At 39.8% G+C, this 16,272-nt stretch overlaps 1 protein-coding gene across 1 annotated transcript in view; it reads left to right on the top strand.

The window, feature by feature from the left end:
• Window positions 1–12,260, top strand: part of LOC109914000 (uncharacterized protein C6orf132-like) — a 47,057-nt gene extending 34,797 nt beyond the window's left edge. The window contains exons 3-5 of the mRNA XM_048612094.1: window positions 844–937; window positions 7,828–10,138; window positions 11,967–12,260. Coding sequence (XP_048468051.1) covers window positions 844–937; window positions 7,828–10,138; window positions 11,967–12,069 — 2,508 coding nt within the window. The 3' untranslated portion in view covers window positions 12,070–12,260. The remainder of the gene's footprint in view (window positions 1–843; window positions 938–7,827; window positions 10,139–11,966) is intronic.
• Window positions 12,261–16,272: the final 4,012 nt, after the last annotated feature.

Here is a 16,272-nt window from a genome sequence, read left to right as displayed (position 1 = left end):
TATTTGAGGATAGCAACAGAGAACCAAATGGCTACTTTCTGCTCCAACTCACCTTACTGGATTATGGAAAGAATTAAAGAATATATCTGATTAATATGCATACATTTGCCAGATGGAGTATTATCAACAATTTTAAAAAATGGAAAAAATGTTCATTGCATCATTTGCTTGATTTACCAACCAGATCTGTTTTAGAAAAACGGGAAAGAATGTCTGTCATTAAATGTGGCAATGACAGAGGGAGGTTAAACTATCATTAATGTGGCTTGTTTGTTAATTAATCATCCATACTTTTGAGATTAAGTTTGTGTTCAATATTAAATGTGGGTCAGTAAAATTTCTGTTAATTTTACAATTGTTCTGTATGCTCAGGACACACAGCAAAATGGTACAATTGGGTGTTTGTATAATTTCTCTGGGGTTTCTGATAATCTCCCATTGAAATTTTAACAGGAGATGGAAGAGAATATCAAATTCCTTTCCAGAGAATTAACAATACAGGTTTTCAGTTCATCTCAAACTTTTTGTGTTCAAGATACACTCAGTTTTACAGTTTTAACCTAACTCATCCATCAGGAAACTGATGGGATCTCATTGCCTGGCTGATTTTAATTTATTTTGACTTCATGGGCACAATTTTCTAAACTGAAGAAAAAACTGAAAACAAAAGGAAATACATATAACAGAAATAATTCCTCCTGTACTTCTTTCGAGCAGTAAACTGCTGTATTGTTGAGGGACAATGTGCATTTCAGAACTTGTGCAGATTCAAATGTGCAGTATTTATAAGAGCAATCATTCAACATATAAACAGGAAACAAATGAATTAATTTTTCTTTCCAGCCTTTTCAAGAACGTCCAAAGCTTGCTGTGCCAACTCCGAATCTGCCAGACCAGGCATTGTTTTCTAAGATTCCAAGAACATCTATAATTGCAGGTATAAATTGGACTGAAATGTTTGGCGTTGTTTGCATTGCACTGATTTGATTCAATCCATCATTGAGGAAATAAGTGATAAAAAGCTTTGACTTTTTTAACAATGCTTTTTAAGCCATTTTTTAAAAAAAAAGCCATATTGTTTCCAACTCAGATTTTCAGCAGTTGTGTATTGAAATATTATTTGATTTGGTTTAGTACATAATGGTAACAAAACCAGAAATTGCTGGAAAATCTGAACAGGTCTGGCAGGATCTGTGAAGAGAAATCAGAGTTAATGTTTTGGGTCGAGTGAGCCTTCCTCAGAACTCTTAGATTGTTTCAAAAGTTTCATCTATAATAAAACCATTGGCACCAAGAAGCTAATGACAATTCTTTTGGAAATGTGAAAGGGTTGCTGGGGATGAGATACAGGTCCGTGCATGTAATACAATGTGATAGTTATTTACAGGGAGGACAACGAAATTTAATTCCATCCCCACCCCCGCCCTGGCCAACCCAGTGCCAGTTTATATATTAGACAAAAACGGAAAAGGTGAAAACTGTGATAATGAATTGTTTTTCGGAAATTATCAGGACACAAGGACATTTAAAGAGTAAACCAGGACTGTCTTAGCAAAACTTGAACTTCTGGTCACCCTAAATGTAAGTGCAAATGCATTGGCAATACCAACCCTGGATCATATTTCAGGAGCCTGAAAAAAATGGTTTCTGTAGTGTTGGACTTTAGTAAGTATCTGCTTCAGATAAGAATTCATGTGATTATTTTACTTTTGATGAATTGAATCTTTTATTCTAACAGTAGGATATGGTTCGCACTTGTATTAGTTTATATTTTGTCCATTGTTTTTCATTAGTTCTAGTTTGTCCCTTTGCAATTTCATGCTTTTAGTATAACTTCTCAAAAAGATCTCTTGGGTTTAATGATTAGCTTAGGAACAGTAGGCTGGAACCCTCTCTCGCCTTACTGATCACTGTTTATATGAAGTGGACTGCTTAGTATTGATCGAGGTGGAAATGATTAGCCTCACTTTTAATGAACCTGCAGGCAAGTGGACTTCAGGGCTTGAAGATTAATAACGTAGTCACTTAGTGAGGTAGTGGAGAACAGCTTGCAAAGGAGAATGGAGGTGAGATAATTGGCGGTAAAGGTAGACTTTTTTTCTGTGCATGGCGATTTGTTTTTTTTTGAGCCAGGTTCTGTAAAATCCCTGTGAAGCAGCGTTCTTGCACTTGAAAACTTCATCATCCTTTTTTTTGCTTGGGGAAGCAGGGAACCTTCAAATGACATTTGTGACTTCAGAGAACACCGGGGAAAAGACTCTATTTTTGTTTCTGTGTTGAACTAGGTTAAACATCACAAAGTACTTACATAAAATGGAAGCCAGGCAAGCTACTGTATTGAAGCATTTATTTTCACATGCTGTTTTGCTTATGCGGAACTAATCCATGCAAATTGATTTTGGCAATGACAAGTATAATTTACATACCATGATACAAACAACCTCTTGTCCATAAATACAAAGGTTATTAAAATGAAAGATCTGACAGTTGTGTACAAAATGAAACAAATGCTTAATGCAAGTGTTTTTACTTAAAGAAAAATCAAATAATCTGGTTCCTCATCCAAGAAGACCAAAAACTTACCAATTATGACGATGCACTATTCTGTTGAGCGACCTTGGCACAGGAAGATTTTGTGGTTCCTGAAGGAGAGCAGTTCAAGGAAGCCAAATTGATTCCTGGTTTTGAAAATTGAAATGATCTGGAAAATGTTGAGATTTTAACTTGACGTCAAACTGTTTTGACTAATCAATGACAACAAAGTGTAGATCTATTCAGTTTTAATAATGAGGAGACATAATTGAAACATTTAGACATTGGAAGCAAATGAGATTATTTACTTGTTGCTTGACTGTGCCCTCCCCCAAAAAAAGCCCTACAGATTCCATCCTGAGACAAAGGTAATGAAGAATGGATATGCTCTCTTTATCCTTTTGGTGTATTTTGTAGAGGGTCAGGAACAGGTTCAGATCTTGTCAAAGTACACAATGACCTCTGGCTTGACTGAGCCTTTTAATTGAGGCTGGAATGAAGCAAAGAACTGTGGAAGCTGGCGATCTGAGACCAACAAAACCAGAAATTGCAGGCGACATTCAGCAGGCCTGGCAGCATCTGTGGAAGGAAAAAAAGTTAATATTTCGAGTCCTGTGACAGTTCTTCAGAACTCCTGAACAAGGGTCACAGGACTGAAAAATCTCTGCTTTCTATCCATCGATGCTGCCAGACCTGCTGAGGTTCTCCAGCAATTTCTGTTTTTGTTTGTTTTGAAGGAAACTGGATATGGGTTTCCTGCCTCCCATCTCATTTTCTGGATTGATTGTTAACTGGGTACCTCTGCACAGAGACAGCTAGCAAAGTAAAATTCACCTTGGACCTGGCGCGAAAATCCCTGTTAGATTGTTGCATATATAATATTTACTTAAATTATTTTCAGAGATACTTTATTGAATACCTGGAACAACTTATTACAGATTTTTCTGTTCCTTCCATTTCCTATTCAGGCATTAGACAGGACCAAGGCAACTAAAACTTATTGCTACTGTCTATGGACAGATTCCTTGCCCAGTTTCATTTATGCTTGTCCAAGGAGCAATGACAATGGCAGCAGGAGGTATAGAGAACCGTAGAATTGTAGAGTCCCTACAGTGCAGAAAGAGGCCATTCAGCCTATCAAGTCTGCACTGAAAGGCATCCCATCCAGACCCAACACCACCCTATCCCTGTAACCTGTCATTTACCGTGGCTAACCCACCTAGCCCACACATCCCTGGGTACTATAGGCAATTTAGCATGGCCAGTCAACCCAACCAGCACATCTTTGGACTGTGGGAGGAAACTGGAGCACCGGGCAGAAATCCATGCACAGGGAGAATATGCAAACTCCCCAGTGACAGTCACCCAAGGCTGGAATCAAACCTGGGTCACTGGTGCTGTGAGGCAGCAGTGCTAACTATGGAGACACTGTGTGAAGACTATCTAATGGTTTTGGGAACTTTATGCATGTCTGCCCAGTAATTTATGGTAAGATCAGAACACTTGGCTGCCGATCATTATCAGCAGCCAGAAAGTGCCTATTTTCTGACAAATGGCAAAAAGCTTGTACCCCCCGCACCCCCCTGATTTTCCTGTGCTTTGTACATGCCAGAAGGAACAACACAGGATGGGCCTGAGCTTGAATTGTCCTTGGACAAGCATAAATGAAACTGGGCAAGGAATCTGTCCATGGACAGTAGCAATAAGCTTTAGTTGCCTTGGTCCTGTCTAATGACTGAATGGGAAATGGAAGGAACAGAAAAATCCGTAATTAAATTGTTCCAGGTATTCAATAAAGTGTCTGTGAAAATAATTTAAGTAAATGTTATAAAGGAATAAAACAGTTAACCTTGGCAAGTGAAGAAAAAGGAGTCAGACTTGTTTAGTGAAGACAGGGAGCTGGGCTTTAGATTGGGCAAGGAAACTGCTCACCAAGCAGAATGACATTCAAAACTAATTATGTACCAATGTAATAAAATTAAGTCTGCAATTTTGCCAATAATCAGGATCAATTAATTGCAACAAAAGATTCAGTCCATAAACACTGTTTCTGGCTCCACGGATGCTGCCTGATACGCTGAGCATTTCCAATATCTAGCTTTTGTTTTTTTTGGCTGAGTGCAAATTGTGTCGAATATTTTGAAGGGATACTTGCTGTGAGGCCCAGTAAGATTGCTCAACCTATCTTACCAAATATGCCTGAACAACCACCTCTCCCACCCCTATGGTGTTTCTCACATCTGGGGAAGCAGTGACCTACTGGTATTATCATTGGACTGTAAATCCAGAGACCCAGGTAATGTTCCCGGGACCCAGGTTCAAATCCTGCCATGACAGATGGTGGAATTTGAATCCAATAAAAATCTGAAAATAAGAGTCTGATGATGATGAAGCCATTTTCGGTTGTCGGAAGAACCCATCAAGTTCACTGATGTCCTTTAGGGAAGGAAACTGCCATCCTTACCTGGTCCAGCCTACATGTGACTCCAGACCACAGCAATGTGGTCGACTCTCAACTGTCCTCTGGGATGGGCAATAACTGCTGGTCTAGCCAGCGGTATCCTCACCCTGAGAATGAATAAAATATCTGATGCCATCCCCACCTTACTATGTACTGTCACACCTCACTACTCAATGGATAGCCGCTGAAAAAACAGCATCCCTTTTCTTGATCATTAGGAGGCTGCTGTACAACTGAATAAGTGTTGGCAATCCGGTGTTGCTCCTCACTGGCACCACAAAGCCATGTTGACCACGGCATATAGCAGGCATGGCTGATGCTCCCTTGCACAAGCAACCTCATTCTCCCACCCTGGTCACTGTTTAACCACCAAGCCAAACAGCTAAGCTGTTGTAAGCTACAACACCTCTGAAGACTCTCTGAGTCCCCACTTCTCGTTCAATTCCCAGTGGTCATCCATTATCTTGTAATTAGTAAGTAGGGAAACATTGCATACAGACAAACATAAGTTTTTACTGACAGACAACTAAAGGGAGGCAAACATGGGCTACAGGATGCACCTACAATGTATCTTGACCTTGACAGTCCATGATGGTGTTCTGCATCCAACTCTCCGGTACTGTCTCCACAGATGGGAGAGGGATGTGTGGAAACGGGCTGCTAGCGTAGTGCAAGGTTAAAGGGACATGGAAGGGTTGGGGGTAGTACCTGGAAGCCAGGCAGGGCCAGATATCAATCAGGTCCCATCTGCCTTGTAATGCCTATTGCAGCTGACCTCTGCCATCCACCTTCCTCCAACTCCAAATCCTCATCCCTTTCCTCAGACAACTGCTGTCATGCCCCCAGCTCTCAGCATCTACCACATTGCTTCATTGCCTGCTCCAGTGGTGCAGAACTGAATCTTCAGCAGCAGGTATCATGTTCTACCATGACCCTGTTCACAGCATGTGCACAAACTTAGCAGAAGGGAGAACTTGCTGCACTCCGATGCTTGTCCCATCTCAGACCCATCACAGCCATCCCGCTTTCCATTGCATTCAGTAGGTTCTTTCGTCATATTTAGTTGACTTGTGATGCTGCTTTGTCCTCCTTGTCCTACAGCATTCCTGGAGTTTCTGCAAATGATGGAGACTGTTGCTTAGCATTCATAAACTTTTATGATATTGCTGTTAACTTCTGCATCACTGAGATGGCGATGGTGGCTTAACCAGCACCAGTGACATGGTGCTTTCTGCCTTTGAGCAATATTTGATGTATAAGCACGTCCATTTTGCATACACATGAATAAATGTTGGTAATGGCGCATAGCTGGAGTTTGCAAACCTGTGCTTCATGTATTTGCCCCGGGAGTGTCCTAACATCCAGCAGAATGGATTTTGCACTTTCACCCATCATAGTGTCACCGACTTACCCCCACCTTGGGTGCTGCTCTCACTTTTCAGTTGCATTGTGCAGCTAGGGAATGGCAGTGATGGCAGGGAACACAGCTCACAGTCAACACCTTCAGCACCAGACCCTCTCTGGTTTCCAGGTATCATTCCGTTACCCCTTCTATGTCCATTTAACGTTGCACTACCCATGTCCACACACTCCTGCCCCCTCCTTTAGAGACACACACTACATTGAACCCTGCCCCCAAATCCACACATTACACTTTAATAATGCCATCCTGCTCCTCTACAAACCCTTTGCAGAGGCCACAGTGATTATTGCTGCCAATAACAACTCCTGTGATACCCGCCCCTGCCCATACACTTTGAATTTCTCTCCGCCACCATCCTTGTTTCCGCCTCCATAAGTGTCTCTGCTTTCCTCCCTGCCTTCTTGACTCACACATTCCTTTTGGCAGCGATCACCCTGCTGCCTCCCAAGGCACCCCCTTAAGAACTGATGACCGACTGTAATTGTCACAGATCTCAGAACTACTTCACAAGCTAAATACGACTGACCAAACCCCTAACCATTGTCCTTTGCAGCTTCCTGACTGACAGTACACCATTCCTCTGCCTGCTGCTGCTGCTGCCCCTACAGGATGGAGCGTTGCCCACTCCATGGACTGCAGTCAGACAGATCGCTTGACACTGAGCATCCCAAGCTGATGACTGATTGCGGTCAGACCCCCTGGACTGTGTACTGACTGTGGCCCGATTGACGGTACCAGGACCAGCACCTCCTCTAATTTTCTTCCCGGCTGCCTGAACCTGTGAGGCCCTTGCGTGGTAGTGACTTCCAGAACTGGAAATCTAAATCATGATTGGCCCAGAACTGCGCAGCTTAAAGGTAACAATGACCAGGCCCTCTAAACCAATGCAGACCCCTTGACTGAATTGAGGACTACCCCAATTCTAAAGAAGTGTCATACCTGACTCAAAATGATAACTCTCTTTCTCTCCACAGATGCTGCCAGCCCTGCTGAGTCTCTCCTATATTCTCTGTGTTTGTTTCAGATTTCCAGCATCTGCAGTATTTTGCTTTTGTTTGAGAGGAATTTAATGTCTGACAGAGACCAATGAGGTTGAAGAGTCCCTTTTAGTCCTTTAATAATAAAGGATGAGAGAAGCATGGGCAATATTGTGAACAGAAGATCAATGCCTCCTGGGAATGTGGTAGAAGAAATCCAATTAGTTAGAAGGAAAGTTGACTAAATCTTCCCATTCCGGGTGAGAACAGGAAACAGCAGTGCAGCCATCATCAATCTTGTGAAAAATGATTAGGAGAATATCTGAGGAGGACTGAGAAAAAGATTATACTTGATAATCCCATGTTTCCGAAGCACATAATATCCTATGGCAAAAGATAAATTTGAACTAATTTATCACATTTTCATTTTGTAGGCAGTGATGTAAAAGTCAGCAACAACAGACCTAATGTTGGAAACTATGGACAGAATATCAGCAAGCTGGAAGATGACTGGATTCCACCACCTCCACCAATGGCACCTCCACCACCTCCTCCGATGGCATCCCCACCACCTCCACCACAAAGTATTTATCAAAATCCACAAATGACCTATTTTCCTTATGAAGTGACTGTCCCGCCACCTCCTCAGATGGCCCCTCCTCCTCTACCACCACCACCACCTTCAAACATGACATCACAACAAAAACCTACTCAAAACTACCAACCTTCTGAAACAACTTTTTCTCCACCTCCTCTACCTCCAAATATGATTCCCCCACTGCCTCCAACAATGGCACCGCACAAATCTTTCCCAAAGGCTGATCAGTTCTCAAAAGCATCTTCTCCATCCAGCACAAGATCTCCTGCACCTCCTCCCTTTCTTCCGCCTGATGATTATTCTCTCAAATCACCTCTGCAAAATAATGCTTCAAAATACAACCAAATTAAACAGCCTAAAAAATCACCGCCAACTCCTCCACAAAGAGATTTGATGCAACATAATCATTTTTCTCTCAAACCTGAAAGGGATACACTATCTTCTTTCAAATTCTTCCCTGCTGCTTCACAAAAATCAGTTCCCAATAGTCACTCTTTGTATATGGCAGAATCTCCTGAAGTGATTACACAGCTTCCAGTTGCATCAACTTTCAATCCTAAAGCAACAGCAAAGCTTTTTGGATCTTCAGAACCAGTTAACAGATCAGAATATGGGTTAAATTCTGACTGGCAAAATAAAGGCAAATCCATGATAGTCATGAAAGACGCTGACCAGTATCCAATGGACCACACTGGTGAGATTAATCACACTGCTTCCATGCACATGAACACAAATGAAAGCACTGAGCATCCAAGTATGAATAAGGTTCAAATAGATCATTTTCCTCCTAAACCACAGAAGCCAGCTCGTAAGAACAATCTATTGCTACAACAATCTAAGTCAGTCCAATACAAAGGAATACATTCAGGTTCCTCCATAGACCGTTCCACAGCGGATGAAAAAGAAAAGAACTGGGACAACAACATGGATCTTCGACAGAGCAGTTTAAATCAAGCTCATGATTCCACAAGCAATCAAAATTTGACACATTCACCCATTTCAAATATTGATTCTGAAATAGAATATGGGAACTACAGAGCAGGAGAGAGGACAAAATCCACTGTGACCAGAGATTTTGAAAACCAGAGTTCTTCGGAAGATGTTACATCAGATTTTCAATCCTTGAAACCAGTTGAGAAACCAACTACAGTAACAGCAGAGCCACCAGATTCTCCTCCAGAACAAACTCTCCCTAGCCCAGAGCAGAATATAGATCCACGTTCACCATTGGCACTTCTCATGGCTGCAAAACAGCGAGATTCCAGTAAAATCAAAAGGGTTCACAAAGCAGTTGCAGAAACAGCAAACTTATCCTTGGGAGGCACTCGGTTCATTCAGTCAACAAATTCAAATACAATCCACATTGCACCAGTAGCTAATTACAAGGATCGTTCTTTGATATCACATGCTGAAGAAGATAGTTCAGCATGGAACAAGCATGGAGGTGACCTCGTCAGTCCTCTGAACAGCACCAGAAAGAGTCTTGACTGGTCAAAACCTTCACCCCACTCTGCATCACGAGAAACTGCAGAACCAGAAGACTCTCAAAAAGAAGATGACGTGTCTTTACTTCTGATCCCACCTCCACCATGTTTTAGTGATGAAGAGAATGAAGAAGCCTCATTTGAACTTCTGCCACCTCCACTTGAATTTTCTAACCATAACGAAGATTATTCATCTCAACCAGAAAGAAGAGCGAATGTTGAATCTGGGATTGACAATCATCCCTCTACCAGTTCTGACAAGAAAGGGCTTCGTCTGCAGGATCCTGACCATTTTACGTTTAATCACCATAAAAACCCAAATACTAAAAACGCTTATTCCATTAGCAAATTGCCATTAAACACGTTGTCACCTCCTGTCAAAACAAACACTGATCGGCAAAAGCCAGTGATTGCAGAAAAGCCCACATTTATGAATAGCACTGTTGTGAATGGGGGTCCTGGAAAATATCAGAATTCAAAGCGAGTTTCAGATTGCCATTTAATGCCTAAAGCATATGGAAAAAATATACCCAAGATGGAAGTGCAGCAGGCAGAAACGGTACCATCAACAAACAAACTGGTAATGAAGAATAAAGTGATTGATGAATTGCAGTCTAAAGTGCAAGCCTTAAGCACAGACTATTCTGATGTCACAGCCAAAAGGTAAGTTCAGATCTGTGTTGGACTGAGTAAAAGTATAACCCTCTTGGAGAGCAAAGTTCTTAAATAGTTCATAAAAACAATTAGTTTTGTATTAACCATTTAATTCCATTCTCTTCAATATTTTACTAATTGTTCAAGTCCTACTACAGATGATGCTGCATTTCTGCAGGAGCACTGTGCTAAATTCCAGTTTTCAGCTCAGAAGGCTTTATCTACCCTCTCAGCTGAATGTAAAAGATCTCATAGCACTATGTAAAAGAGCAGGGGAGTCCTCCCTGCGTCCAGACCAGTATTTATCTTTCAACAATGCAAAAACAGATTACCTTATCATTATCACACTGATGATTGTGACAAGTTGCTGTTAATTTTACACTACAAGAATGATTGGATTTTGCAAATACTTCATTGGGTGCAGAATGCTTTGGGTTTCCCTGTGGTTACAATGTGTATGATTTAAGTGCCTACCTTCTGTTCACCTCTGTTTATGTTCTGAAGTAGGATCACTGGATTCAAAACATTAATTCTGCTTTCTCTCCATAGATGCTGCCAGACACGCTAAGTTTTTCCAGTTGTTTCTGTTTTTGTTTCTGATAATGTTGCTTATGGAGTAAAAAGAACGTAGCCACAGGAAGGGCCACTTATTTTTTCAAGACTGTTCTGCATTCAGTGAGATCATGGCTAATCCGTGACTTTGTTTACCCAACTTTGCCCCAAATCCCTTAATAGCTGTGGATAATAACAATCTCAAACTTAAATTTAACGGTTGGTTCCTTAAATGACTGTCATTTGTGACAGTGTTGTAAACTTCTACCACCCTTTGCACATAAGAGATGCTTCTTAATTTCATTCCCAAAATGTGTGGCACTAATCATTCAACAATGCGCCCAGTTCTAAATTCCCCAACTGGCAGAAATGGTTTCCCATTATCTACAGTAATTGCTTCCTTAATAGTTTGAAATTTTCAAAGTATCCCTGAACTTTCAAAATTCCAGGGACTAAAACCTTGATTTGTGTAATCTTCTTTGTAATTTAAGCATTGATGTCCAGAATTTATTTTGGGAAAGCTTTCCTGTACTCTCTCCAGCCTTCTTAACTTTCCAGAGTACTCCAGCTGCAGTTTAACCAAGACATTATTTAGCCTGTATTCTAGTCCTCTGGATATAAAGGCGAGCATTCCATTAGACTTTTATCTTCTGTGTACAACTATGCTGTCTTTATATATTAAAACATAGAACATTTAAATTATCAGCTATCTTACACCTGCAAAGATATTCATTATCTAAAATGATCCAAAGTTTTAGAAAAGTAAATAATTTAATACAAGATGTAAATAAAATGAAATATTTACTTCAAGTTTTGTATTGTAGCAATATTGATCAGTTTATAGCAGTTCAATATTAAGTCGGAACCACTGAACTTCTAGCAGAATCCAATGCAGAGGGTCGGGTGAGTCTGGGTGAGGTGCTTTCTGGACGGTCGGTGCAGATTCAATGGGCTGAATGGCCCCTTTCTGCACTGTTAGTATCCTATGATTCCCTGATTTCTTGGTATTGAAGAGAAATGAGGTCGGTGAGCACAAATTAGTCAGTAGTAAAACATTAACATTAACTGGGACAAAAACAGAAACAGCTGGAAAAGCTCAGCAGGTATGAGATTTTCCAGCAGTTTCTGTTTTTGTTTCTGATGTACAGCATGTGCAGCTCTTTCGGTTACCATTAACTGGGAATCTGATCTCACAACAGTACTGAGTTTGCAGTTATCTTGTGGTTTTAAAATGTTACATTTATAAAGTAAAATACCTTTTATGAATCTTCCTATTCTTTTCCAGCTCACACAATGCACAACATCCACAATCGTATGGACGGACCTTCACTATCCGGCCTGGTACAAAGCAACCAATAACTGTGGTATACCCTCCAACAACTAAATGAAAATCTGCCCATTTGGAGCCAAAATGATTTTCCACTGACTCCAAATATTGTGGGTATCACCTAATTAATGTCAGAAGATTAGGGGAGTCAATAGCCTAGTGGCATTATCACTGGATTGTTAATCTAGAGACCCAGGTAATGTTCTGGGGATCTAGGTTTGAATTCCACCATGAGATTTGAATTCAGTAAATATCTGGAATTAAGAATCTACTGGTGATCCATGAATCTATTGTCAATCGTTGGGAAAAACCATCTGGTTCATTAATGTCCTTTTGGGACAGAAACTGCCATCCTTACCTGGTCTGACCTACATGTGACTCCAGACCCACAGCAATGTGGTTGACTTTCAACTGCCGTCTGGGCAATTAGGGCAATAAATGCTGGCCTAGCTAGCAATGCCCTCATCCCATGAATGAATAAAAATAATCTTTCACACTGACTTCACTAACATTCCCCAAGGAAGTTTTTCAAAGCATCCAAATTTCACTCTGTTTATTTGAGTATATCAGCACTTGGTGTGTACATACGCTTTGCATTTGTGACACATTCTGAAGAAGCCTTTTGCCAGCAATAGCTTGTTTATATTGTCTGTACCTCTGTGTAAAACATGGTAACAATGCTTTTAACAGGTATGCCTTTTTGAACTATTTGTCTGAAAGACATCATTTTTCTGCATGTTGCATAATACAAAGGCTCCTTCTGTAATATTGCAGTCTGGTTCCAGCACATTATCTTGTAACATGCAGATTAAACAATAAGCTTACGCTACAGTAATTGTAATCATAGGAGTGTAAGGATTTTTTTTACATAACTGTGTACACATTCTATAATCTTAATCAAAAATCTTAACCAAATAAAGAGAATGTCGTATATTTATATTTTTAATTTTGAATTATTTTCCCTACAAATGTATGTTAACATGCATTGTACATTTCCTCCCTAGAATAAAAATTTAAAAGTATTTTATACATTTTAATGAATTACCGATATTTACGGCATTTATTAATGGTCTATGTTATAAATTGGATGTATTATACAGTCTATATTAACTAAATCTGCCAATACCATCCGCATGTAATCTCTACATTGTATAAGTTTAAAAATCGCAATGAAGACTTCTTTACCAAATCAGAGAGGAGGAGTGGGGGAAAGGATTGCCCTGTGTTTCTGTATTTTGATTTGTATAGTGACTTTGACTTGAAATGAAACATTTTTATTTAAGTGGTCTATTTTGGATAAAGGTCAAAATGTAATCTAGTGTGAATTTAAGTAAGATTGTATTGTAGGACTATCCATGTATAATATTCATTACCTCAATGCTGCATTTTCCTTCCTATAATATATAGAGCAACATCTATGATAAAGATGGTTTATGTTGGTGGTTTTTCAACAGGAAAAGCTGATGTTAATACCTCAAGAAATCAATAAATGTTAATCTTGTACAAATCAGTGTCACCATGCTATTTTGAAAATGCACTAAATCAACGGTACATTTCTATTCAATACTTGCAAATGTAATGATTCAGATTTTGAGTTGGAGAGTAAATATATTAATTTTTAAAATCATTTTGAAAACATACATAAGAACGCAAGAAATAGGAAGAGTAGGCTATTCAGCCCATCAAACCAGCCCTGCAAGTCACTTAAAGAATTATAGTGGATCTACCGCTTGTCTCAACTTCTCTTTCATGCTAGCTCAGCATAGCCTTGAACTTTTCAATATTTAAAAAATCCGCCCAGCTCCTCTTTACATACTTTCAGTGATCCAGCGTCCTCAGCTGTCTGGGATAGAGAACTCCAAACATTCACAACCCTCTGAAAGAAGAAATTTGTTTGCATCTGAGCTTTAAATGAGTGTCCCTTTATTCTATAGCTTGAGATTTCCCCCATTAGTGGAAACACCTTCTCAACACCCTCTGAATCTTGTATGTTTCAATTAGATCACCCCTCATTCTTCTAAACTCTAATGAGAAAAAAAAGCCTAGTGTGTTCAGTCATTCTTGAGAAGTCAACCCATCACCTGAGGAATCAGTCTAGTGAATCTCTTTTGAACTGTCCCTAATGCCAATTTATCCTTTCTTAAATATCGGGTGCAAAACCCTGCACAATTCTCTGGATGCAGCCTCACCAATACCCTGTACAGCTGTAACAAGACTTCCCTTCTTTTAAACTCCAACCCCCTAGCAATAATAGGCAAAATTTCATTAGCCTTCAAAATTACATACTGCACCTGCATGCTAACTTTTTGTGTTTCATGTACAAGAACACCCAGACCCTCTGTACTTTTTTTTTGGGAGTCTCTCTTTGTTGGAACAATGGTCTGACTTTGATTTTTTTTCCACCAAAGTGCATGACCAATGACAACAAGGTGCAGGGCTGGATGAACACAGCAGGCCAAGCAGCATCACAGGAGCAGAAAGGCTGACGTTTCGGGCCTAGACCCTTCACTCTAATTTACATCTGTTAAGTCCTTGTCCACTCACTCAGCCTGTCTAGATCCCCTTTCAGATTCTTTATGCCCTCAAAACAACCTGCTTCCCACCTATTTTTGTATCAACAAAATTTGGATACATTACACTCTGATCCATTCTTCAAGTCCATTCTATAGATAGTAAACAACTGAGGCTCTAAGACAAATCCTTGTGCACTAGTGAATTAAAATTACAGTCTAATGCATGGATAGTCGCACTCCTTTTGAACATGATCCTATAAAATAAAGCTCCAATGTTAGTTCTTCTTAAGAGAAACCCTATCTCACATCAGATTCTCAGCATTTTCTATTTGAAGATTTATACTCTCCTAATGTGCAGGAGAACAAACTAGAGTACAATACAAAGAAAATTGTGGACACTGGGAATCTAAATTAAAAACAGGCAATGCTGTAAATGCTTAGCATGCCAGGCAATATCTATGCTTCAGGCCATCAGAACTCATGAAAGAAAAAGACATGAGTGAAAAACAGAGATGGAAGGTCATTCATCGTATCTGTGTTCCTCTCTCCATATATGCTGCCAGTCCTGTTGAGCGTTTCCAATATCTATTGCTTTCATCTTAGCGTAAGTTGTAACTGATTTTTGTTAGGATGAAGACATTACCTGCTTTATTATTCTGCATCCTGCCATTTGTACATCTGTCAGGCCCATTACATAAATGAAGGAAAACAATGTGTAGCCAGATAGTTTAGTCATTTTTCAGCTTTTATTCAGTGGATTCACTTTCTTATCCTAGAGATTGTCCTTGAGCACGTAGCTGATCTGTGACATTATTAACAATAAAAGAACATCATTTCATGGGTTTCTGAGGCAGCATCAAAAAAAGTTTCAGGAATTTATGCAAATTGCTCTCCAAAGATATAAAAAGCACTACAACGGTATTTTATCAGTCAACTAGGAGAAGTATGCATCCTGAAGCTATGCTCAGATTAATTCTTTGCAGTAAGGAGCAGGAGTCCCCACAAAAACAACATGGAGGAATACTTCCTAGGGATTTGTGGCCACTCCTGAACTAGCCTATTTTGTAGCAAAGTGAGTGAGTGTGCTACATCAAAGTGATTGTTTATTTCGAGTGTAACTCCCTTAATGAGGTAATGATAACAAAATGGACTGGGCTTCCTGTTTCAGCTTTTAGTGTGGATCTTGATGAGCCCTCTGTTGAAATCAAACCTTTGCAGTTATGCATAGCATGAAATTTTCCCTCCTTTTTTATGTGAAAATAGTTGCTAAAACTTCCCTCTTGGGTGCTTAGAGAACAGTTGAATTAAATTTTCTCTAGATCACATCATAGCACATTAGTGAACTAGCTAATTGTTGAATGGCTATTATTCACATTGATCACTATTCTCTAGAGCTGTTTGCCCATTTTTGAACTAAAATTTGGCCATGTCCTGTAATTTCTTACACAGCGATGACACCAAATCTATTGTAAAATGATATAATTTCCAGATTGGTGTCATGCTCAAATATTTAGAGTCTTCACGTGAGGTGATAGCAATTTCACAGGACACTTTTCGCTGTTGAAAATGGATGTAATCTCCAACAGAATAGAATTCCAAAGTCCATTGGCACACCCGTAAAACTGATTTAGGATCAGAAAGATGACTAACCCCAAGTTACTTGTGCTTAGAATTAGATAGTCATTTCTTGAATTATATCTGTGAAGCATAAGAGTTCTTGTAGTTTTTTTGTGAACAAATAAAATGTTTCT

Source organism: Rhincodon typus, chromosome 25, assembly GCF_021869965.1.
Source record: "Rhincodon typus isolate 14 chromosome 25, sRhiTyp1.1, whole genome shotgun sequence".
Taxonomy (NCBI): domain Eukaryota; kingdom Metazoa; phylum Chordata; class Chondrichthyes; order Orectolobiformes; family Rhincodontidae; genus Rhincodon; species Rhincodon typus.
The sequence above is the reverse complement of the archived record's forward strand: the minus strand, read 5'-3'. Positions and strand labels throughout refer to the sequence as shown.